General features: G+C 40.6%; 1 protein-coding gene across 1 annotated transcript in view; it reads left to right on the top strand.

Moving 5' to 3' along the window:
- The first annotated feature begins 6536 nt into the window (after positions 1 to 6536).
- Positions 6537 to 26803, top strand: part of fndc5b (fibronectin type III domain containing 5b) — a 32265-nt gene continuing 11998 nt past the window's right edge. Inside the window, exons 1-4 of the mRNA XM_012870920.3 lie at positions 6537 to 6956; positions 10589 to 10707; positions 12128 to 12326; positions 20447 to 20536. Coding sequence (XP_012726374.2) covers positions 6869 to 6956; positions 10589 to 10707; positions 12128 to 12326; positions 20447 to 20536 — 496 coding nt within the window. The 5' untranslated portion in view covers positions 6537 to 6868. The remainder of the gene's footprint in view (positions 6957 to 10588; positions 10708 to 12127; positions 12327 to 20446; positions 20537 to 26803) is intronic.

The following is a 26803-nucleotide window of genomic DNA, read 5'->3' as shown; positions in this document are numbered from 1 at the left end:
AGACGCATAAAACAGACAAGTATGCTTTTAGTTATATTTTATCTACGTAAAGACAGAGAAATAGTTATAGTCACACCAGTGCTGATGGGCCCCTGATCGGCAGGAAGGCCTCGAGTGCTCATCACACAAACATTATAAAGGGATCTCGGGACACACCCATACAGGGGTGGTACACATCCAAACTGTGACATCAGCAGGGAAACTGTGTCACCTCCGGGGTGGTATCTGATAGATATGTGCCAATCTTTTGGGTCAGTGCCATCTAAGTGTGCCATGCAGTTCTGGGATAAACAGCTCGTTCCACTTGACCTTGTTGATATCCTAACACCATGCATTATTCGTTTTGTGAACACTGATGTCACAATAATATTAAATGATAAATAAATCAAGATTTTTTTTATTTCAACATTTTAAAATGAGATATTTGAATATTGCTCACTGCTCATATGCCTACATATAGTTGTGTAAGTTAGTAAATAGTAAATTACATTAAAGAAATCCCCTTGATTATGTCTGATGTTTTTGACCGGAGGACAGCACGGGTAAGGGAGGGGGGGGGGGTCCTTAGAGGTATAGTGCCCAGGGGCACCACATTGTCTTAATACGGGCCTGCCTTCACCCCATGCTCCATGTCTTGTTTTCATCATTAACACTATAAAAGAAAATCTGTGAGAAATGGTAAAGAATAAAAAAATAATCATCATTGTAAGTAAAAACATGAATAAAACACAAAACACAAATAATAAGTGATATTTGTATTTTAAAATTTTAAAATTATTTGTATAAGTGTATACAAAGAATTGCCTTGAATAGTTTTTTAAGGATCACATAATGGGGCTGCACAGTGGCGCAGTGGGTAGCGCTGTTGACTTGCAGAAGTAAGGTCCTGGGTTCGAGTACACCCCTGGGTCTTTCTGCATGGAGTTTGTATGTTCTCCCTGTGCATGTGTGGGTTATCTCCGGGTACTCTGGCTTCCTCCCACAGTCCAAAAACATGACTGTTTAAATTATTATTTATTAGTTAGTTATTTGGCTTCTCTAAATTGTCCTTAGGTGTGAATGGTTGTTTGTCCTGTTTGTCTCTCTGTGTTGCCCTGCGTTCACTCTCGCCCAGTGAACGCTGGAGATAGGCACCAGCAACCCCCGTCACCCCATGAGGGATTAAATGGTTTGGAAAATGGACGGATGGATGGATGGATGGATGGATGAAATAATCCAGCAGGAATAATATCTGGATAAAATAAGAAATCCTTTATTGTCCCATAACGGGGAAATTCATGGAGGGACAGTGGCAAAAACAGAGAGTTACACCTAGTTTATAGTAATGACCAAAAATAAATAAATCACACACCAGCCTAAACTAATAATACATAAATGACAGACAGACAGGCAGAGGCTACGAGACTTACTGATCTGCTCCAAAGTTTCCCTCACAGAGTTAAAATGTAGAGTTTTATGAGAAAGTTTTTGTCTCAGTTTTTGTTCTCAGCCATGGCGAGAACGACATTAAGATTTTAATAGTGCTGAACCGCAAATTTGTAACAGGTCAAATCATTTTAATAAACTGTATACCGCATATTCACACTGAGAGATCTTTCGTCAGAGGAGCAGGAAGCTCACCCTGCTGCTCAGCATGAACAGGCAGAGAGCAGCTCTGACTCCTCCCGCACACAGTGGATGGGTGGAAACAACATTTTTGCACCAAACACTCTTTAGAGAAAAAACTTCACAGCTTTCCGTGACCGAATAATGAGAGGAAGCCTTGGTAAATCTGCGGATTAATGAAGTGTCCTTTTTCTTTTCTTTTTCCTTCAGGCGTGGCTCATGGTTTTCAAACTGTAAAATTACATTTTGTTTTTTATCCACTCCGTTCATAGTGGTCTTTAATATTAATGTCGCGCTTAAGTTTTTCCTGGACTTCCTCAGAGAAAACCTTCTCCATCCTCCTCCCCCTTGCCCAATCACTCTGTTTGACCCTGCTGCGGAGCTGGGCTGACAAATCCCAGGCAGGCCTGAAAAAAGCTGTTGTTGAAATGCTCACAAGTGGGCGGGCCAAGTAGCCAGTGGAAACCGAGCAGTGGAAAGGGAGCAATACATTCCTTAGCAGCCCTCCTTCCTGCTCCAGATTTCTAGATGGTTATAGTTATTATCTCCACAGAAGGTGACGGCTGCATGGTTTCTTTAATTTAAAGGAACCAGTCTTTACCACCAATAGTTAAGCTCTTCAGCTGTGAGTTTTTCATGGATGAGAAAAATGTTTTGCTCATCTTTTATCTTTGTCTTTCAGGTCCGGTTTCATCCCACACCTGACTGGTCTGAAGGAAAGTCCAAGCAGTGGCGCTTTTGTTGGGAAACCATGCAGGGTTCTCAGCAAATTGTTCAGGGGGTCTTTCTGCAGCCATACAACCTATCTGAGGAAATAATGTTGATGATTAACCGCAATAATATTGCCATAATAATTGCGTAGCAGTATTTTATGCAGCTCTACCACAGATTTGTATGTATCTGCTTTGTCTGCATTGGTTTCATTCTCTGAATTGGAAGACAGAGCTTTTGCTATGTAACACGGTGTGCTGCACAGTGTGAGGAAAGCTACTCATTTCTTCTGCTGTAACCTTATCTGTGCAGTCGTATTATTGTTTTTTCAGCAGGCGTCCAACTCACAACCCAAAGTCAAATTCCACATAATTGAATATGTGATTGTCTGACTCTTCCAAATATTCCTCAAAGGTAAAGCTATAGGCACCAATTGCCATGATTGATTATCTTGTGCTTGACGAGGGCGAGCACATTTTGACAGATATTAACTGCAGCTCCAGCGAAAAGAACATAGGCAGTTTTCTTCACTGCCCCTGAACGGGAAATAGAGCTCAGAAAAGCTTCTAACCTGCAGTAATGACTTTTGAAAAAAACAGCCAATAAAAGTGTGGGATATGATCTCAGTGTGTAGGGACGAAGAACAGAGAACACATCTGCTGCTATGTTCTACAAAAAGAAAGACCCGCAAATAACCTCACTTATCATCCTGCTCCACTCTGAACTAAATGCATATCACTTTCACTATTAAAAAAAAAGCCTAAAAATAAGTACTTGTTACAGTTGAAACCACATGTGATTTAGCAACAAACTGTATCCTGTTTTTTTCTGGTGAAGTTATATCTAAAGAGACAACAGTTCAACACTGAACATTACTGATTTCTCTTTCTATATGCTGATTAAAAAAATTGTTCTGTTGAAAACCTGACTCAACTTTCAAATATATACATGATTTATTACACTATGCCACACTGGATCCACCATATATTGATCAGGCTACAATATTGTCTCATCACTAGAGCGTGTTTGCAGCAGTGACAGCTAGTGATAAACATTTTTTTAGGGGGGGTGCAGTAGAGGTCGGAGATTACATCACTACACTGTGGTTATAACTAAATCCATACATGGACACTTGCCTGCTGCTGGATTTTTAAATCTGGTTGGTCTGAATTTCTTTATTTTTTCCTCCACCTTTGGGAAATTCTAATTTTGTAAATAAATGCGCAAATTTTCTTTTGAATCGCCACTCTCCTGTCTTGGGGTTGTTGACTGACTCAGCTATGAGGGACATTTCTTTCTGCGCTATGCTGCCAGGGGTGGACTTGTGATTGACAGGTATCATACGTTGATCTGATTGGACGAAGAATGACACAAAAAGTCCTGATTAACCGTGGGCGCAGAGAGTGGTGCCACAATGTGAATCTTTAACTAGCCAGCAATTTGCTTTTGTAATGTCATAATTTGGGTTTTGTTTTGGTTTATGTTTATCATTTGATCAGCTAGTCTTGTCTTCCACCTCAGGTTTTGTTTCTGTTCTGTCTGGTTTTAGATTCTTCAGCTTCTGTACTGTTTTAATTTATCCGGTCTTTGTATTTAGTTCTGATCTCCCTTCGGTGCTCTGTGTAGTCTTAGTTTATCTTCTATCTTAGGTTCGTTCTTCGTGGTTATTTATGTTCTAGGGTTGGTCTAGTGTCTGTTCCTTTCCACGTGTTTTCTGTCAGCTTGGTTCCTCCTGCAGCCTCTTTCCCCCCTCTGATTACATCCACCTGTTTATGGTTAATTGGCTCACTCTCTCTCCTTTGTTCTCCTGCCTTTTTAAGCCTCCCTCCTCTGCCACTTCCCTGCCAGTTCATCGTCAATTCTAGTCATGTCAGTCGTGTCTTTCCATGTCAAGTGTCCGGTGAGTTTAAGTTCCACATTTTTTCCTGTACTGTCTACTTCTGGATCGTTTAAGTTTGCCAACTCCCGGTATGAGTTTTTTTGGACTACCTTTGTTTGTATCATTTTTGGATTAGGATTTTGACCTCTGTTTTGCCTTAATTTAATCATTAAATCCTGCTTGATCTCAAACCTCTCTGTCTGGTTGAATTCTGGGTCTTCCTGTCTCTGAGCTTCAAGACATGTAACCTTTTTTTTTTTACAGTTCCACTCCACAAAATATATTACATGTAACTTTTAGTAATATTATAAGAACATAGAAGCCACTGGGAACCACTGCAACTGAGTTACAAAGTGGTAGGCCAAATAAAATCCCTGAGCAGGGCTGGGCGATGCGGAGGCACACAGTGAAGTAAGTTCATTAACTTCTATCAGCTTTGGCTTTTTTGTTTGCCTATTCTTCTTAGTAAAGTAGCCAAATGTCATTCATATTAAAGGGATTGATGTGAACCACTGATTTACAATTACATTTAGGTCTGGGCATTGACTAGGCCATTTTAATACATGAAAATGGTTTGATCTAAACCATTCTATTGTAACTCTGGCCGTATGTTCAGGGCCGTTATCCTGCTGGAAGGTGAACCTCTGTCCCCAGTCTTTCGCAGCCTCTGATAGGGTTTCTTCCATGACTGCCTGAACCTTCAATCCGTCTTCCCATCAACTGTGACTATCTTCTCTGCTCCTGCAGAAGAAAAGCCTCCCCACAACATGACGCTGCGACCACCAAGATTCCTAATCGGGAAGGGGCATCTAGGGTGAAGGGCATTGCTCATTTTCCACCAAACATATCGTTTTGCGTATTGGCCAGAAAAATCTGTCAGGAGTATAAATAGTTGTAAATAATGAAACTTCATCGTTGATTAATCATGAATGTCTCATACAAGGACATCTTGGAAACATACTGAATTAAATGCATAGTCATGCTTATTTTTTCTGTTTTAAGTCCATTAAAGGATATCATAAAAAAAAAAAAAACGTTTCGATTACATACTTGTCCTGCGTAAACAACCTTCTGTTTAAGCCTAGGTTCAGTAGTGGTATTTAATCTGCAAAGAAGACTGCAAAGAAAATCTATACGTTCCCGCTGTTTTACCTTGTAAAGTTCATCTTTATTTTTAGTGTTAGCCTTTGGGAACAACTTGTTTCCATCCAAATACAGTGTTACTCGGTGGAAGAACTCAAATGTAAGTTTCAGTAATTATGGGTTGATTAAGTTATCAAGTGCGCACAATAATTCAGAGAGACGGACACTTCCTGAAGAAATGCTCCATGCAGTGGTTTTACTTAGTCCAGCTTGTCTCCATCATCCTTTGGTTCTGATTCAACTTATTGGTGAATCGTGTGGAAAACTGACCACTGCATTACTGAGGCTTACACAAAACATAAACGGATTAATGAAGTGTCCTTCATTGTGACCAAATGTTCCTTACAAATGAACCTGAAATGTCTCTTCACTTTTGCACCCTTTTTTTCCAGGTCATTCTCCTTTTAAGATACAATGGTTGTCTGCCATTTAAAGGGTTCAAATCTGAGAAGTGGTTAAACCTTGGGCAGTTTTGAGCAGGTTTCAGTTGATTTTGATTAGTTAAGCTAATTTGCACATGTTTAGCCTATGGGAGGAAGCCGGAGTACCCAGAGAGAATCCATAGATGCTACAGGGAGAACCCACAAACTCAGTGGGGAAAGACCCCAGGCTGGGATTCAAATCCAGGGTGTTGTTGCTGTAAAGGCTGCAGCAGGTACCAACTCTTCCCCTGCGCAGCCAATATTCTGTAAACCACTTGTGAAACAGAGAAAAACAGAATGGATTTTAACGATTCTGCTAAAAAGACGAGTTCCAACAAAAACCCATACCACAATGAAGATATTGCAAGTTTACTTTATTGTTGAACATCAACAATTACAAATTCAATTCTGAGCATTTTTGAGTATTTTATAAAATAAAATAAAAACATCAGCCTTGGGTATTTCAGTGATTTTGGCCCATGTTAAAAAAAAGTTTGGATTGAAGGGTCAGTATTATGCGGGTATGTATGAGAACTTTACAAGCGTCCAGCCATATTGTCGCTTGATGTAATGAATTGCCCTCAGTGATGTCGTTTGTCTGGTACTTGGTGTTTGGTCTGGTTTTTCGGATGCTTCTTTAAACGGCTCGATGTGCACAGCTGCAGGTGTTTGCGTGTGCGTGCGTGCCAGTGCGTGTTAGTGTTTGCGTGTGTCTGCGAGCAGCGGCACGTTGCAGCCTGCAGCGGTTGCGCACTGCCGCTCTGGTTACGCAGCGCTCACCTAAACCGCCTCCCCGTCACCAGCAGCCAGGACTGACAGTGTGAGCGGCCATCCCCGTGGCCACGGCGCAAACCGAGCCCTGGCTCCGGTGCCGTCTCCCTGCTCGTCTTCACCTTCGCCTCGACCTCCTCCTCCTCCTCCTCCTCCTCTCCCGGCTCCGGCTGTTGCTGCACCGCTGCTGCGGCTCACAACTTCCAGAGGCTCTCGTCTCCGGCACAACAAGTCCGCCCTCCGGTACCCGGACCGGGATGCTCGTCTCGCTCGCCGTAAATGCAATGTGATAAATGGGCCGCGCAGGATGTGAAGCCCCGCCAGAAGAAGCAGGAGGATGGCCAAACCGGACCTGTCGTCTGCGGCGGTGCTGCTGCTGCCGCTCCTGCTGGGCTCCTTCCTCTCGCCGTCCTCCGTTAACGCCGGTGAGTTGGACCACAGGTTGGTGAGCGATCACCGCAGGTAAACAAAGAAGGGGGGGAGTGTACCGGCTGAGCAAACACAAGCAGTGATCTGATCTGATGTGTCTGTTTGGATCACTGCTGACTAGTGTTAGGTTTGCAGCTGCATCTCTTTAGGGGGAACTGACATGACACATGGATGTGATCTGTGAGTTGTCCTCACAAGAAGCTTTGTAAAGCCAGAAATGACGGCTGGCATGAGGTAATCGTGCTGCATTAGGGTGAATTAGGAGTCACTTTGACTCCTACAATGGCAGAAGTGATGATTTAGTTTTGTAATATAGGCAAATGCTGAAAAATGTGTCGTGCATTTAATTAAAAACAGATTATAGTGCCCCACTTATATAGGAAGAAAGGCTATTGAGCTAAAAAAAAAAAAAAAAAAGCGACAAGTTCATTAAATAAGCAGCAATTTCATTTGACCTAGTCGGGGAAATTATGGTCCCACTCTTTTGACGACCCCAACCTCAGCATCCATCACTCTCCCTTCAAGATTATTTTAAGACCTTTGTGCAATAATATATCACGGATGCTGCACCGCGTTGTATTCAGGAGGGAAATTTCGTCTCGGTCCAAAGATCTTGCTTCCATCGCGTCCTGATGATAAGCTTACAGATGACAGATCGTCCTTTGAAAATCCCAACTCTTGGAGATAAGATCCTTTTAAGGCTTTATCTGAGCCTGGAGAGATCACTCTCCTTTGGTGAGAAGACGAGCGTGTGTGTGGTTCTATGAGGATTTTTTGTACTTCTGCAGCCTCGTTTTAACTCGCTTTGTAGCAGACTTCTTACTGAATGGTTGGGAACTAACACCACTGAACACTACAGCACGCTGGTATGGGCTGAACCATGGAATGAGAATTGAGGCTATCAGGCAGGGAAAAAGAGTGTTTTCTACCATTACAGCACCTTGCTAAAGTCGCTTGGACTTTTTCACATTTTGTTACACTATCTCCAAAGCATTCCATTAGGTCAGTGTGTTGCATTCCACAGACTAATCTTCGTCCATCATCCAAACAACAACAGATTATAGCACAATTTCAAACCTACCAAGATATGGTCGGCTTGCACACACAAGCTTGACAGGCCATTTATCAGAGAAATCCCCTAGAAGGTGCCTCTGTAGGAGCTGCAGACACTATGCTGGCATAATATGTTAACAGGACAGCTATTAGTGAAGTATTCTCTTGTCTGTGCACACGACAGTGTCTTTTGGTTAAAACGGAAACCTTTTTTTTGCTTCATTTTCACTGTTTTGTGTTCATCACAATAGTGCAAGTTTCTCTGAAAACAGTGTGATTCGAAAATTGGGCTCCGGAGTGGAAGGATTAAAAAATATCCTGGTCTCTGTTGCTGTGCACTCAAGAAAAACTGCTGTCTGCCTGTATGGGGAAGCCCTGGTAAATGTGGAGTATGGCTGCCGTCAGTAGAAATTAGGAAGGGAGCATTTGTGCATTTTGTTATCAGAAAACAGATCGAGCCTGCTCGTGTCAGGGCGGGGAAATTACAGTTTTGCAGTTTTACAGGTGGTGTTATCTGTCTTGTGTTATTATTCAGTTCCAGTGGCAATTTCTTCCTGTTCGAAACAGCAGGTAACCACTGCTACTTGTAGGCTACTGGGACATTTTTCCTCTTTAAGCTTTACGAGCTTCGCTAAAGGCATAATGCTGGCTAGGAATGACAAAATATACCAAAGTTTCAATTAACTTAAAGGAGCTATAAGAAAGATATTTACTGTAAAATCAATCTAAATCATTCTCAGCCGGGATGGAAGTATCATTCCCTGTAAACAATCGGCCCTCTCCATCAACAATGTATTATTATTAGTCACATTTTTCCAAAGGAGTAGAACTACTTCAGTTCAGAGTGTAGACTGTGTTTACTTCCTGGTTCCTCAACCAATCTTGTGAGAGTTCCCAGGTTTCCCAAAACAGAGCGCAGCTTTTGGTATTTTATTTTGGCAAACGAGCAGCAGGCTGCTAACATGGAAGCCAGTAAGAGATGCTGAGCAGAAAAAGAACAAAATACATCATCATATACGTGTCCTGTGTCAGCAAAAATTCAAAACAGCAACACACCGTTTAAAAACAGCATATTAGATTGGAAAGCTGTTGTACCGATTTGAGCCACAAGGTGTCAGTATTACTTATTGCTCCTTTAACATAAAAAGTAGAAAAAGTTCCAGATAACCCTGACCCTGAAGAGCATGGGTTGGGGTTAGGATTTTTGGTTTTTGTAAGATAGAGGAAATTATTTGAAATGTTTTGCTAAATCCTTATTACAGTGGAATGAATGTTGTGGGTCTTTATTTGCTGACTCAATACCTGCTTAATTCAGTGAAGTCACATTTTATTTTTGGCACCTTGTAATAAGTATTGTGAACCAACGTGGTTAATGTGGCAGCACAAGCAAACAGTTTTCGCATAATACAGTAACAGTAATTAGCACCATCTCAGTTGAAATGGCAGACCTCTTAGCTGACATAAATTTGCTAAATAATATAAATATTCCTAAAGATTCAGTGGGGCGACATGTTGTTGACATCGCATGTCTTCCCACCCATACGTCTAGCTCGTTAAAGTAGATGCAAAGTGCTAATTTTTGCTCATTAGTCAGTTTCAAATTGATGAGATGTTGGCAAGACTGCCATAGAAACAGGTGGACGAATGCTGATAATTGCCAATTAGGGTGTTAATGTGATTCCAATTCCAAATTTGAATAAGTATCCTTACTAAAATAACTAATTAGTGTATGCAGTGCCACAAGAATTATGTGTAAAATGTATTTTGCTTAAACATAAATAATAGCCGTGTTGCGAAAGACATCTACAGTCATGTTTGATTCCTTGTTATTACTCGTATGGAGGGAGATTTAAAATTGCGTGTGTGTGTGTGTGTGTGTGTGTGTGTGTGTGTGTGTGTGTGTGTGTGTTCACATAGCGGTTGGTTTATGTTCAAACTCAAACCAAGGTCCAACTCTGATTAACTTTGTCCAGCTGTACTCAAGGGAAATTCTGCTCTGACTCGGATCATTGTGGACCTTGAGTTTGTTGCAATTCTCAGAATGTTGCTGTCTGTAAATTACACACGTACCCCACTCCGTTTCTTTTTCCAGTTAAGAAATGAAACAATTCCAGCTTCAACTGGATCCATAATTAATCTACAGATTACCGGCGTATTACATTCTGAGTTGTAATTTCTGTTCTTTTTCAGCACATATGCTAAGATCATTTGACAGCAGCAGAAATATCACCCCTAGAGTGAGAAAGAGGAGAGAAGGTAAAGACTGAAAAATGTGTGAGAATCAGAAACAAAGACAAATTGGAAGAAGCATCTTCCTGTGGGAAAGCCTGACAGACTCAAGTGTGTTAATTAGGCTGGGTATTAATGAAAGAAGATAGATTAATTTGTGGGTGGTGAGGGGAAGATCTTAGTGAAAGTGGGCTGAGAGAGCAAAAAACGCTTCAAAGAGAGTAAGAGAGTAATTATGAGGATGTTCTACTCTCCACTGTAGGATTTATTATATCTATTGCAGTGTCAGAATATAGCATTTATGTCCTATCCTTCTTAATTATATATCCCTCTGTATCTGTGTTAGACGCAGTACTGTCAGCTCCGCTCAATGTGACCATCAGAGAGCTGGAGGTCAACTCGGCAGTGGTAACGTGGGAGATCTTGGAGGGAGATCCCGTCATTGGATTCGCCATCACCCAACAGGTACCTCAAATGTGCTTTTTAAAAAATATATATATATATATTTTTTTGGCATTCGGTGAGGGTACCTAAAAGAACGTAAAAAAACAATAATACAAGGCATGGGCCTTAAATTTAAAACAACAAAGAAGTTCATTAGTAGCCCGACTGCATGTTGGCAGTTGTTTTGAATGTGATTCATGTGTGTACTATTTAAAAGTTTCACCAGACATCATATTTTCTAGGTTTTATTTAAGTTGTTTTGAAACAGTTCTTGCTAGCCAGCTTGAAGAGTTGGCATTTCAATCAGGAAAATTAACAGTCTAATAAAGGTTTGCTAGCAAGACGGCTAATGCTAACCAGTTAGCATCAAAACGTACAGATGTCAACCTTCTGCTTGTCTATTAAAACTAGTACTGTATTAAATTCTTGTTCATTCTAGACTTTTTCTGGTGTTTTAGCTGAATTTAGCAACCTTTATTTTTCCTTGATGATCTAAATATGTATAGTGGAGACTGTTCTGAGTGCACAAAATTACTAATTTTAAAACAGTTTCTACAAATGTGTATTTGCACAACAACATTAAATATGTTTAAATAATTATACATTATATTAGAATAGCTATACAAATGTTCATTATTTTAGCAACAAGGTAAATTGTTTTGGAAGCAGTAATGAAAGCGTTTGCATTTATGGTTCTAAATAAAAGCTGTAATGTTTTTAGATTAGGCTTACCCATTATGAGAGAGGTCTTATGTTTGATTTTCAAACAGAAGAAATCTTAAATTATCTCCAGACTTTGAACTGTGCAAGCAAATCCTCTCGTCTTTAATTCCACTACAGCAGTAATATGTAAGTTTTGCGCACGTGTTTCTATAAATTATTTAAACTGGACCGGGAAATGGCACATTCAGAAGCCTAGTTTCTACAGCCACATAATAGCACTTGCAGATGTTAGATGCACATTTTGTCCTTGTGAAGTTTTAATGGTTTAAGAAATTTCCTTTTATAATTGGCTGGTAAATAAAAGTGCCCCAGAGGAGCCGTGCTCTTTAATCCAACAGGAGCCAATTGACCTGAGCAAGCAGCTGTAGCGGGGTAATAATGTGTATTTGTAGGAGAGTATGCATGGCCTGGAAAGCAATTTCTGTCTTTAAGCTTAACTGCATTCCTAAAAAAAAAAAAAGAAACACCCAAGAGACTTTACTCAAGCTTTTTCCCACCTGTTACCCTACACAGAGGTGTACACATTAGCATGAACTGGGCCACATCTTAGGAAACAGAATCTTCTTACAAAATGTTGGAATGGTTAAAACATATATCCAAGAAATGATGACGGTTGAAAAACTATTGACATGTGATAAAGCAGAGGATGTTACTGCAAGTAAAAAAAGAAAAAAATCATGTTTTTCCCACATTGTCTCTGGACCATGTCCCGTTGCAGAAGAAGGATGTGCGGATGTTGAGGTTCATCCAGGAAGTCAACACCACCACCCGCTCCTGTGCCCTGTGGGATCTGGATGAGGATACTGAATACATCGTCCATGTCCAGAGCATTAGCATGGGAGGCAGCAGCCCCCTAAGCCAGCCTGTCCTCTTCAGAACACCAAAAGAGTCGGAGAAAATGGCGTCCAAGAGTCCTGGTGAGTGTCAGACTCACCATTTATCAGCATTTATTTTGATTTAAACGTTTGAATGTGTCTCTTTTTGTCATATTTTTTTGTTGGGATTTGATATAATGCACAATTGTGAAATGTAGGTAAAATGATACAAAGTTTATTTATTTATTTTTTTTTTTTAGAAAATCTACTTTATTCTGATGCCCCTAAATAAGGTCAGTTTAGCCACTGCCTTCAGTAGTCTCATACTTAGTAAAAGTGGCCCATCTCCATCTAATATAATGCAGCTGTTTTTAAAAAGGCTTCAGTTTTTTAAGAGAATGTTAGTGAACAAACATAATGAACACCAAGGAACCCAGCAGCGGTCAGGGAGAAAGTTGTAGCGATGTTTAGACTATGGTTAGACTGTACAAGATTACAAGCTTTAAATATTTTACAATCAATTTCATAAATGGAAAGAGGATGGAACAATTTCAAATCTACCAAGACATGACCGTCTGCCTAAATTTACAGGCAGAGGAAGGATCAACCCAAATCCCCACTTTGAAATATGATGGTGGCAGCATTATGCTGTGGCCGTGCGTTTTTTTCCCCAACTGGGAAGAAACCTTGCTAGAAGCTGCAGAGCACCTGCTACTGGGATGGAGGTTTCAACGTACAACGAGAAAATGACCCCAGACATACACCCTGAGCTACGACTGGATGGTTGAGCTCAAATTTATGTGTCGGAATCACGAAACAAATGCAACTGAGAATCTGTGGCAGGACATGAAAACTGATATTTATAGACAGTCGCCATCAAACATCCAACAAGATGAGGTTGAACTATTTTGCGGAGAACTATGGGGACAAAAACGCTGATCTCTGTTTAAAATGCTGATTAAAAACATACCCCAAAAGCCTTGCAGATGTGTTTGCTCCAAAAGGCAGCTGTAAAAAGAGTAGACTGAGATGAGCTTTAATATCCTTTTCCTTTCAATTCATTTTTATGCTGCATTTTGTGCCGATCTATCATGCAAAATCCCAAAAGAAATACACTGAGGTTTGTGGCTGTAAGATGACAAAACGTGTGATGCACTGTGTACTTATGACATACTATGAGCTGTGTTTCTGATGCCTCCAAAAGCAAACCTATATGTAACTACATTCCTGGTGTATTCATCACATTTTCCATGGGAAGCATCGTCATGTAGCTTATATCGGAGAAAGATATGCTACAAAGACAGATCTAAGAAGGGAATTGAAATTCCGTGGATACAAGTGCTCACAAATGCAAGCATGAGAGCATTAAGACACAGAAGCAATCATGCGTCAAACACAGATGGAGTAAACAAACATTTTGCTTCCCTGTATCTCCCTCTGCTGACACACACCAATCTATTTGCTCATGTGCAAACATACAGGAGCAGGCACAAACTGTAGTATTTTTTTTTCATTAGCTTTTATTCCTCGCTCAGAAAATATCACGTAGAGCACTGACATTATGTTTCTGCTTCTCCCGGACAAAACAAAATGGTAATAAAACACCGATCCTGGTGTGAACCACCCTCGCGTCGCTCTTCTCTTCTCACGAGCGCACAGAGGCCGCTGCTCTTATCTGGAGCGGCTTTCAGTACCTCCAGTTTTATCACGTCCGACCCAGTTCCGTTGCCAAAAGCAGCTGCTTCTGAGGGGCGCTGCAAAATACTAAACGTTCATCAGCGGCGAGGCGATAAGAGAGGCATCGGGACTGAAAGCATCAGTCCATTCCCTGGAAACCCCCTACGCTGACTGAGTCTGCTTCAGCCCCGTTTGAGCCACATGGTGGGAACTGATACTGTATTCACGTTGCAAAAATGTAGCCATCTTTTGTAACGTAGCCTTCTCTCTCGTACTGAGGTTACGACACACCGAGCCCCCACAGACAGAAATTTGTGTTCACTCTTCTTTGCTTAGAAGTTCAAGCTTACTCAGACTGGACATAGGACTTGTGCGTAAAATCAATGTTTAATTCTTGCCACAGATTCTCATTTGGATTTAAGTTTAAAATGTTCCATTGTAGATCTGAGCGTAGTCGTTGTCCTGCTGGCAGGTAGACCTGCTCCCCAGTCTCGTGTTTTTGCAGCCTGTAAAAGTTTTTTTTTTTTTTTCTTCAGGATTCCTGATTTTAACTCCATAACCCATTTTCCATCAGCTCTAACCATCTTATCTTCCTTGTGAAGAACATTTTCCACACTATGGTGGGGCCACCACCATGTTTCATAGTGTTACTTTACCACCACAGAGTAGGTGGAGAAAAAAAATCAGTTTTGGTCTGACCAAAGCAGCTTTTCCCATATGTTTTCTGTCTTCCCTTGTCTGTGCTCACTTGTCGCGAACTGCAAATAGGACTTTTTATGGCTGTCTTTCAAATTGGGCTTTCTTTCGGCCACTTTCCCCTAAAGGCCAGATTTCTAGAGTTTAAGATTAACAGTCCTTTCATTGTCAGATCCTCCCTTCTCAACCACAGATCCTCCAGAGTTCCCACGGGCCTCTTCTCTTGTTAATGCTCTCCTTGCCCTGCCTGTTAGTTTAGGGGGACTGTGTAGGTACCAGATCTGCTCGGGTGGTCAGATCGACTCAGGGCCCTGCGCCTTCTGATGACGTCACTATACATGATTGGTTTAACGTTTGCACAATTACGCAAAACATTCTGATTGGTCTGGACAACTTACTAAAGTAATTATAGCGGGGTGTAGGTTTTATTCGAGAGCTTGATTGCGGTTTGTAAACGGACAATTTTTACGAAGAAATTCTCCATGGTCCCTGCGCCTCCCGATGACGTCACATTATGGCAACGCCACTCAAACAAACTACATTGAGCCCGCGGTCTGCATTTGTAACGAATCAATTTTATTTAGTTAATTTAACGTTTTTTTTCTCTCAAAAGCTTCAGGCTTAAAGATGAATATAGAAAAATGTGAAATCTTAGCGATTCAAAATAATCAACCCACTTTAATTGATATAAATGAGGTAAAATATTTAGGTATAATGATTGACAAGGACTACACTGAAAATGACAGAACAAATATTCAAGCCATTTCACACAAAAAAATCAACAAATATTTGACAGTTGGCTCAATTTTTGGAAGAATATTGTCACGATTTCTTCTGGAATAATAAAAAACATGTGATCAGAAAAAACAACATAGTAATATCAGTAGAAAAAGGAGGAATAAACGTTATTGATTTTAAAGTGATGAATGCCATGATAAAATTAAAATGGCTGCAGACTTATTAAAAATGAAAAGAGCTTATGGTTTAGTTTCCCTTCACAACTTTTCTTTTTTTAATTGGAGGAAGGAAATTTCTCTTAAGATGTAACTTTGATCCTGCAAAATTACCAATTAAATTGTCAGACTACCACAAAAGCATTCCAAAATGATGTTAAAAGTTTTCATGCCTCGATTAAGTTACTGGAAAATAACCATAAATTAACAAAATAAAAATTGATTTGTAACAAATGGAGACCGCAGGCGTAATGTAGTTTGTTTGAGTGGAATTGCCATATAACTGACGTCATCGGGAAGCGCAGGCCCCCCGAGCCAATCTGACCACCCGAGCTGATCTGGGACCTACACCGGCCTAGTCTTGGTAAGTTTGTGGTTGGGCCAAACTCTTTCCATTTTCTCCATGTTATTCCTGCCTGGTCTGTTCCTTGGTTTTTGTGGAGCTGTTGGATGCTTTACCACATTAACTATATTAGTTAATGTTGTAAAGTATTATATATATATATATATATATATATATATATATATATATATATATATATATATATATATATATATATATATATATATATATATATATATATATTATTGCTACTTTGTGTTGGTATACCTTGAAGTTTTTGGTTACAATGTGGCAACATTTTGGAAGGTTTTAAGGGTGTGAATACTTTTGTGAGGCCCCTTGGTCTGGTCATGTGACATATATTTAGAGGTGTAATTTGTTTCGATGTTGCGGCGCTCTGACTTTGATGGATGAATTCAGCTGGTGTTGGTGGAGGCATTCATTAGCTGTCCTGATTAAATCTCCTGGCCATTACTGCTCTCCTCCCCCTCTAAGCGGGTATTAATCAGCCTGACACGACTTTGCATTTGTAGCTGTGCTACAAATCTGCTAACAGATTTTCCCCGGGTTTCTGTCTTCTGTTGTTTAGACGGAGAAAATACTGCAGCTGTTCTTGATGCATTGAGCTAAATTATCGGAGGTTTTGGAATAGTCTATCACAGCGATCACATTTCACAAGCCTCCATACTGTTGTCCCTCTTGAAACTAATTGGTTTCTGTCATGCTACTCAGCTTTGTTGCAGCAGGTTGCTTCGTAGTTGCACAATAGTCCGACACCGTGTTGAAAATTCCTGTTCTTTCCAGTAGACTGAGATAAAATGAACAAGTACATTGAGTCCTCAACCGAGAGAATTTATGAAGAACACTGTATGATTTAGCCACATCATGACCCGCACCTACCCCTGCAACCTAGCCCACTGCCTCCATTGTGGGCCGACATGGAGCTGGCCCCCAGTTGACTTTTTGAGCTCATTCTGGATGTATTTCTGCTCCTCCTTGTGGGCCTTGTGTCTAAAATATAATTATAATATAATATTATTTAATTGTGCTGCATGCATCCCTTGTCAGTAGTCACACAATTCTGGGCCGTACCAGAGCTCGCCTCTTCTTTTTAGGATTATCTACAGTTGCAGAGGCGAATTAAAAACAGCTCACTGGCTTTTCCTTTCATTTCCGTGTGTTTTGACCTGCATGAAAGGGTTATATTACAGAAAGCAAACCAATGGTTTGAAAAATTAGGAACTTGCCTTAAGAAAAACTACTATATTTAATGCAATGATCAGTCCATGAGTGCTTATGCTGAAGATTAGTACCTCTTCTGTATATCTGAAGGATAAAAGTGGCATCTGCTTTACCGGTGTCCGCTGAACATCTAGTTTCAAGCCATGTCCTCATGAACAGAAGTATATCATTCTTTAACATTCAGCTTATTAAAGTGTATACACCTACCGCTCCTTCTGTCAGGCTTCAGGCGGCAGCTTAAGCTTAGAGGGATCGCCATGGTAACAGGGATCTTGATAGCCAGGTAGCGCAGGGATGTTTGAAGAACATCCTCCTAAACTCATCCAGACAAAGCTGTATCACAGACTTTTACGGAGAGTTATCTATTCGGGCGACCGTGATGTGCAGGACCAGAAATGAGAGCAAGCACTTAGCTTTTTGGTGTAATGAACAGAAACAGAGGACCCAGAATTCAGCCAGACAAGACAGGTATGTGTTTAAAGGCAGTTTATTTAATGGTAAACTGCTGCAGGTAGCAGGCAGGCAATGGGTCTGAACTGTGATGACAGAGGCAGGCAAGATGATTGAGTCCGTAATCCGAGAACAGGTCCAGAGTCAGAGCCAGGTAATCACAAATTCAAAGACAGTCCAAATCAGAATCTGAGGGCAGAGTTAGGGCACAGATACAGATCCGGTAACAGGCAGGCGATCAGATCCGACAGGGGTAAGGCAGGCTCAGAGAATCAGGAGAAAGACGTGGATCAGATCACAGGCAGGCAGGTAGGCAGACTGAAAATGCTGGATTAGACTCACCAGTGGCTTGTAATAATCTGGCACTAGTGACTGATCTGAGGGCTGGTTATATAGTGAGATATGCAGGTGGATGTGATGACCGATGATGAGAGCGGGGCCGAGCTGGACAGGTGTGTGAGGTAGAGAATCAGACCAGCACTAGTGTCAAGATCATGACATTTGGAACAACTGGGTTAACTTACTCACACTGCAATGGTCAGACGGCATGAAGGAACCACAGAGTTTCAGTGCAGTTCATTAGGCTGACACAAGGACTGCATTTCGCAAAAGACGTTTAAAAAAGTGGAGGTTGGAAACTTTTCACCCCAAATATTTTTATAACCCATTTAATGGAGTTGCAGTAGGAGCACATTACACAAGTTTATGCGTGTCTTGCAAGAATTTTGATTTTAGAGAAAGTCTGTTTCACCAGGCACTTTCCAGCTGGAGCTAGCATGAATTTATTTATCTTAATTAGTCAAGAAGAAGAACCCAATACTTTTGAATCATTGGAGTGGCAGCACTTTATCAATCTAGTAGGAAAAATGAACATTTATACTGTGACGGATGTGATAAAAGACAGTTTGTAAACACTGTAACAACGGAGAATTTGGAAGTCAATTTGAAGCTTCCTGCTCTGGCTTTAAAACCATTTTTCAAAGACAGAGTAAATTATGTTGCATAGCAAATTGTTTTTGTTAAAACCGGGCAAAAATAATTTCAGTGGTGGGTTTTTGTCAGAGCTGAGGCTCATCTGATCCATTGCTGTTTTTGGACTCAATACCTGACATCGCTGAATATCTCCCCTCCTTCTCTCTCTGCCCGTTCCCTTTCAGAACACCATAAATAAAGGCCACTCGGGCCCCAGAATCTAAAAATAAACAGAGCTTGTCATCTGTTTACTCTTTATTTCTCTTTATTTCATTTGGGAGCACAACAACAACTAGATATTTTTCCACATCAGGGAGATGGAGTCCTGCTTTCTCCACTGCCTTCAGCAGTTAGACAAGTGGAATCCGGGTTCTGTATTGAACGCAGATTCTTTACAATGCAGCAAAACTTTAGTTTTATTTTGGAAAACAAAACCAATTTTTTTAATAGATTTTAGTTTCACTTAAGAAGTAAATTGTAAAAATAGTAAAGTTTCCATCTGATGTTGTTATTGTAGGATAATAACATTATTACAACCATGCAATTTTATTAATGCATCCAAATATAATATAATTTATTTTGACTCCTTCATGAAGGAATTATGATTTCACCATTAAAAGCAGCTTCCTTTACCCAGTATGTGCTTCCCCGAGTTCATGTTCTCTTTTGGCCTCATCTTAATCTCTAGAATTTTGCGACCCTTTCCAATTTGCTGCCTGCATCAGATATAGTATGTTGTTACATTCATTTAGAAAGTCAATTGTGCTATAGAAGAGGGCCAGACGATAATTCAATAACAATACGTATCAACCAATAGACGTGTGGTGCGATAGGAAAAAAAGGGTCAATAAAAAGTTCAATAGAAGAAAAGTTTTCCTTCCTTTTGCCTTCTAGCCTATCAAGTAGCCTAATGTTGCAGTCATTACATCCTCCCAACCAATCTGAATCACAGACTCAGGAATGCTCTGCTCTTTTCAAAGAGTTCAAAGAGCACGTGTTCCTTTTTCTTTTTTTTTAAAACGTGCGGTTTTGGTTAAAAGTTGGGTGAATAAAGGGTTGAGTTTGAATTCAGTGTTCTCTATCTAAAAATAGGTCATGAAGCAACAACATAAAATAGCCAGGGCAGCACTTAAAATTTATGCTTTGAACTTTTTCATAATTATCGATATTTATCAATATCATTTATTAGAATTTAATATAATTTTTATTAATATGCTTTTTTTCAATATCGCCCAGCCCCACTATAGAAGCAACATCTGCTTTCCACCAATAAAGAGCAAATTTGACTCTCCCCACACAAACAACAATGGCCGACAGAGAAGGAAATCGTAGGCAGTCCAAGTTTTGAGTTTGTTTTACACTGATAACACACAAAGCCAGGGGAAACGAGTGCTGGCTGGATGAGCGAGACGGTCCGACCAGACGGACGTGCAAAATGGCACAAAGCTTTCTGATGGCAGCAGAGGCCGAAAGGCTGTAATTCAGACTGCGTTCCAACCTTTACGGCCATGAGTGGTGTTATGCTGCGGCAGCCAGAGTGCTGTCAGCGAGAGAAGCCCAGTGACTGATGTGGTGGGGGTCCGGGCCCCTTTGTCCCGGCAGACGGCTGCTCTCGCTTAGCTTTAATTACACAGAGCAAAGTGAAGAATTCACACCAGTCAGCCTCTCTGTTTTCATGTCGCCCTCTTTGATTCTTTTATCTTTCCCCGCAGAGTTTGCGAGTGATGGAGATTTGGCTTTCGCTGCCCGGCCCACAATGAATTACAGTGTGTTCCGCCTTGCCTTTGTTGTCTCTGAATGTGTGTTTTCTGTGTGTGTGTGCGTGTGTGTGTGTGTGTGTGTGTGTGTGTGTGTGTGTGTGTGTGTGTGTGTGTGTGTCCTCTCTGCAGACGAGGTGACGATGGAGGAGGTTGGTCAGGCAGCCCAGCTGAGGGCCGGAGAGCTCATCATCATTGTTGTGGTGCTGGTCATGTGGGCAGGTAATGTTCCTCTGCATTACTGCTCATTTATCACCTAACACCTTCCAGGACGGCACTGTCTTCAGACTAAATAAGCTCTCTGACAAAGTTCCTATTTGAGAACAAACACGCTATCTCTCTGTGAGGAACGTCTATCTCTCTGCAAGGCGTTTTAGTGCAACGTGGGGACAGTCAGGGTTACTTTAAATGATATTCTCATGAAGTTCACTAAAGGCCATATGACAATATAGATTTGCATCTATGATCACTGCTTTCCACAGAGACTTATTGGAGCTCATGCTACTTCTTCATATTATTTTCTAAAAATACTCTCCCTCAGTATTAATCTGCTGCATTCTCGCCAAAGGTTTTAGTTGGAAATTCAGAGACAGACAATCGATTTCTTGATCTTTATGTCATGATCTGCTTTGCTAATTATTGAGTTTGGCGGCATCATTGCGAAGGAACGAAACATGATTTTTCTTTTTATTCCTTGTTAAGAAGTTGACCAACAAAAGCATCTATCTGAGAAACAGATTAAAGGCTTCGTCGTTAGTTACATTTGCCTGTAAATTACAGCTTGCAGTCAGAGGGGCAAGTCAGAACTTATTCTCACTCATAATTATCTGTTAGAAAGCAAAAGTGCAATTTGTGCCAAATGTACAAATCTTCATGATGGGGCAGTGAGACTAAGGTGCAGATGGTGGAGAACAGAAATAAATTTGGCTAAATGAATACAATATGCACAAAAAAACTTTTTTTAAAGGTTTTTCTCGCTGATTAAAATTTGTTTTTAAGAATTATAATACAAGAAGATATTTGAACAACATTCCAGGGTTCTCGGCAGCGCATTTCAGCGTAACGGGCCATTACATTAAAAGTTGTCAAAATTACGCTGAAATTAGGCCGTTACAGAACGGTCAGTACGACATGGAACAGTACGACAAGGATGTTTGAGAGCAACATAGAAAGGCCAACGAGTATCAGCGCCGTTATAAACCTCCCAGACAACATAAGCTAACGCTCGCTGGTTTTAGCTTGACAAAGCGCCCCCTTTAAACTGTCCGATGCAACGGTCCAGAGAAGCAGCAAAACGACACACCAGCATATCTGCTGGTTAGGCAAAGGGAGCTCAAATGCGCGGATTCTCACAGTAAAGAACAATCTTTTCTGCAGCAATCTGATTTTAGCCGGCTATGTTTTTGTGTATTGTTCTTATTACAGCTGTATAATAAGGAAAACTAACACCCACCGCCCCGTAATGCGATTAGATAATACAGCGTGGAGCTTTCTTCCCACTTCGTCTGTCTCTTCATTTTGCAGTTATTCACCTCTGACTGCCTCAGAAGTCTCATTAAACAATCTACAGCTTCAGCGCAGTGTAGATTATTTTCCAGTGCTCACCTGGTACAAGCTTCCTCTTTTTCAACAAGGGAAACACAATAATCTCTGATGTAAAGTAATGTTTCCTCATCACTTTCAAACAGCTGCCTATCCCTAGATCCTTTGTCAAGCTATCTGGTGCAGAATAAATCGGTCCTTTTTTTGTTGTTGTTATCAAAATCCCAAAAAATGGGAGAGCCGCTGATGCAACTTGGAGGTTTTTTGTACACAGATTAAAAAACAACGTCTAAAATGAGACGGTTGCTTCTGATTGTAAAAAATAATTGAAGAAATACAGACCCATTACGGTGCACGTTGGTGATAAAACTATCTAGCTACTGCCGGATGTGCAATTAGCTTTAAAAACCGTTGTGTTGTTTGAGTAGCATAACTCACACTGATAGCGTAAGAAAAATCCAACATTTAAGCCAACGTTGATTAATAATTAGTTTTTAGCAAAAAGCAGTGGTAGTGGCACCCCTCTTAGGTCCTATTTAAAAGAAAATAACTGGAGAATTGCATACTTTACCTTTTCAAACAGATTGTCTAGAAACCTTAATTAGCAATCGGCTAGATCCAGTATCTAGGAGAGAAATAAGAGAACATGGCAATCAAGTAAAGCAGGTAACTGCATAGGTCAGGAGGCGACTGCCAGCAAACAGCAACTCAGCTGCACTTGCACATTTCCACAGTCAGAGCAATAATAAAGAAGTTTTAAAACAGCTGAAAATGAGACAAAGATGATGGAGGAGGACGCCTGTTTACGCTGCCGCCATGTTTAGAGAGGAGCCCAAAGCTTGATGTTAGAGAACCGCTACAGTTTTACTGTGTGTGAGATTAAACTACATAGTTATAATACTTTTCTGCACATCTTTTGCAGGGGCCAATAGCTTTCATATGGTTCATATAAAAGCTAAAATTAAAATGAATAAATGTCAGCGTTATCCAAACAATTAATATCCACGTCACAATATAGAGTAGTTTTAAATATGATGGTTTCCTATTGGGTGTGAGGAGACGATGATTGAAGAAGATTATGCTCCATCCCACTGCTCAAAATGTATTCCCATTCTCCTGATTTCCGCTGACTGTCTGATTTCTATTTACCCACCTTTTTGAACATTTTCCCAGTGTGGTTGTTTTGAGGAAATATGAGCTAGGGGTATTTTATTGACAGCTCAGATTAGAGAATTAGCAAAGAGAAGCTGAGGTGAAGCAGAGCAAGGCTCATTCAATATCACATTACCACCATTTTAAGAAACTCGATATCAAAACTTTCGCAGCAGTTCAAGCAAATATCACAGGAGGGATTTTTGCATCTCGGCACACTTTTTCCCCACAAGACAGCAGTTTACTGCTGAAGTTGTTCACTGCTTTCTGAACATCGCTTGGTGAAGCTGCTACAATAGCAATATGAGCACTGATGGCTAATATATTTTACTACTGGTCAGCTCTGTCCCCCAGGGGGTTGTTCGATTTCTCTGTTCAACAGTTCCTTCTGATAAGGATTGTCCTGTTTTACCCCTAGAAATAAAGGCACACGGTTGTTGATCTGTTACAGGATTCATTCAGCAGCCTGAGAGCAGGCAAATACGTGCTGTAGAGTAAGTAGTGGCAAAGTAAACAGATGCTTTATGCTAAAGTAATGGGGTGTAAAATTGCCTAATGTGGTGCTTCCCCCAACAGCAGGAATCAGTCTGTGTTCTTTGTATTTTGGCCCTTTCCCCCTGGCCCTATTCAAGATCTCCTCTTGAGTTGGCCTCTCAAATTGAATTGATTCTAGAGCTCCTCTTGAATTGGCCCTTGGGAGTTCTTAGCTTGACTCCTTCATGAGAGCTTTTCTTTCATTCTCCAAACTGAGATCCCCTTGACTGCTGCTATCACTTTTTCTGTAGATTAATTACCTACAGAAAAGAGCTAGAAGAGTATTTTTAATTCAACTCCTAAAAAATAAACTCCTGATTGCCTATCAAGGAATACTTTAATGTTTATGTTGTGAAATCATTTGTGATGATATTTATTCCGTTCTGAGATATAATAAGGTGAAAACAGACTTTAACAAGTGGAATAAAGAGATTTTCTCCCAGTGGACGTTAAGCTTTGTGCTGTGGGACACAGTCTTTTCAGTGATGTGCGCCAGATTAACCATATTATGCCAAATGGATCGGTTTTGATATCAGTATCCTACAAATTGTTGAAGGTGTAAAGGTTGTAAGGATAACCAATGATTTTTTATTTTTTATTTTGTGGCAGCTTTATTTAACAGTAGGCTAACAGGAAATAGGGTTGAGAGAGAGGGGGAAGACACGGGGCAAAGGTCCATGGACCGAGATGCGAACCCGAGACAGCCACATCGAGCTCTGAGGCCTCGGTACATGTGTTGTACACACTACCCCTGCGCCACCACCGTACCTGATATAGCTTTGTAAACACATTGTTCAACTTTCTTTCTCCCCAGGACATTCGGGGAACTTTCATTTACTCTGGCTATGTGTGTGTGTGTGTGTGTGTGTGTGTTTTTTCTTGTTCTTGCAGCCGAGCGAGAACATTTTTTGCTCATTTTACCAGTTAAAGCGAGGACTTTGGTGTAAAGTGTGGCCAATTTTTGGCCCTCGCATTTTTATTGGCTAGAGGCTAGGTTTAGCACTAAGGTGTCAATTAGGTTTTTTACGTCAGGGTTAGTCTTAGGCCATAGAAAGGCTTGAAAATGAATGGAAGACTATGGAAGTCAACGCACCTCACTTTGTATTTTTAACAAGGATGTTTGTGTCTTTGAGTTTCAACTGCTGAGTCCAACACAGATTCATTGTCAGCATTTGTTGGGAACTTATCCTTCTATAGCAAGAACGGCCTCCGCCACAGAAAGAAACGCAATGGTTTTCACCTATTAAGCTATAACTGATGATTGTGTCACATCGATTACCCATCATACCTTTTATAAATCACCTAAAACGTCTGCGGAGAGGTGAAGCCGTCCCAGGTTTTAAAGCAATTTGACTTAGGCATTGTTGCTGTACTGCCTTATATACAAGAGAAGATGAGGCATAGTTGTAGTCCAGATATAAACCTGGTGTTCAAGCAATAAACTCGTGGCTGCTAAAAAAAATCCATGGGTAAACACTGCCGAGGGTATCGAAAGGGGCCAGGGGTCCTTTTGCGGACCCTGGAATGATTTTGTGGGGCCCTCGACCACAATTCAAAATTGGTACATAATTGGTCCATCAGTCAAGGTGGTTGATGCAGCAGCTTTTGAAAATATTTTGATTTGAAAGTTTTCACTGTGAGGAGCTACATAAAATATGCAAACAAATGAAAATCTTCTCAAAATTGAAAATGTAGGGTGAACACAAACCTTTTTTTAACTTTCATTTTAATTTGATATTTAATTTGAGCACAAACACCCAGCGACCTACTCAACAGCAGACCTCTGAGCAGCAGTTTATTAAACATTTTTATACACAGCATGTTGTTTTGGAAGAAAAAGTAATCCGTAGGTTGTTGCATTAATACACTAACACATTAGATGAATAACCATCTCAACATTTTGAACGTTGAATGAGACCGTTTAATGTTTTAGATCGACCATAGAACTGCTCACATAACACGTGAAGCCGGTGTTAAGACGCTTTTTGCCCTCTCCATGTGCGTTTTAAAAGGGATGATGCAGCGAGGAGGGTTGAAGCCGACCCTCCTCTGTTACGTCGCTGACTACCCAAGGGAGCTTGTCACAGCCCACTGCAGCTGACTTCATTAGGTGCAAGCCTGCCTTCCAGGGGATGATGCAACACCACACGTAGTGTGCACACGTGGTCCTGCACTTCCAGCTCCTTTTCTGAAAGCTCACAGCTGTGCAGGATATCCTCCTCTCAGTTTAGGATTTATGAATGGGCTGATGAAGCTCAGAGGCAGCTCATCTGTGCGGCTTTCTAACAGAAATGCTTTGTGAAAGAGGCTATTAATGTATAGATTCGTTTTCTAAAAGAGTCGGACAGCTTTGTTCATTCATTGAAATGCTGTGTGTTTGTTTAGAGGCTATGAATCTCAAAACAGTTTGGTGTTTTTTAATGAAAGAGAAATCAATTAAGTTAGAAGTTGGATTTTCGTTTAGCAACGAACTACAGAGGATGTTTCCCAGAGGAGCATTAAAACCACACACACTCACACAAGCAGCAGTTGCTGCTTTCTTAGAAAGCTGGCAAGGATTGTAAATGTTTTTGACTGCGCCTCAGACCATAAAGCGTTTAAAGCCCTAAAATATATTACTTTCTAAAATCTGCTTCCACTTTCCCCACAGACGGTTGTAAACAGACACCAGTGATTCAAAATCCATTATAATTAAAGTCAACAGAAAATATGAGCCTTAGATGAATTTCAACTGATACGAGTGAATTTCAAAAGAAAAAAAAAAACACTTTTAAAAGCTTAGCACTCTCCCGCCACAAAAATGCTGGTTGTCTATTATTCAATCAAAGCTAGTTATTCCATATCCATATAAAGCTTAAATATGTTATATTTAATCTGCAAGATGGATAGACACTAAGGTGCCTCTCTTTAATGCTGCGCACCAAGTCTTGCATGGTTGCTTAACGAGTAGAATAAGACACAAACATGGCCTGAATACCCTATATGGTCTATACAATCCAGGGAGGAGTTTACAGGGGCTGTCCTCCCTCCAATTACTGCCAAGAAAAAATCCTGAGATGATAAGAGAAAAATAAAGGAAGTTTCAAAGAGAAAAAGTGGTGGAGAAAAAAACTGAAAAGCACAGGATGGGGGAAAAAAAAAATACAAAAAAAACTTAAAGCCAAGGAGGCGAATTGTGTTTCTCGGCTCTTAATTGGGCCTGTGGGGCATGCTGGGGGATATCACAGGGAGATATCCCATCTTGCCCCTTGGTACTGCAAT

Source organism: Fundulus heteroclitus, chromosome 13 (genome assembly GCF_011125445.2).
Source record: "Fundulus heteroclitus isolate FHET01 chromosome 13, MU-UCD_Fhet_4.1, whole genome shotgun sequence".
Classification (NCBI taxonomy): domain Eukaryota; kingdom Metazoa; phylum Chordata; class Actinopteri; order Cyprinodontiformes; family Fundulidae; genus Fundulus; species Fundulus heteroclitus.
This window is presented reverse-complemented; position numbering and strand designations above follow the sequence as displayed.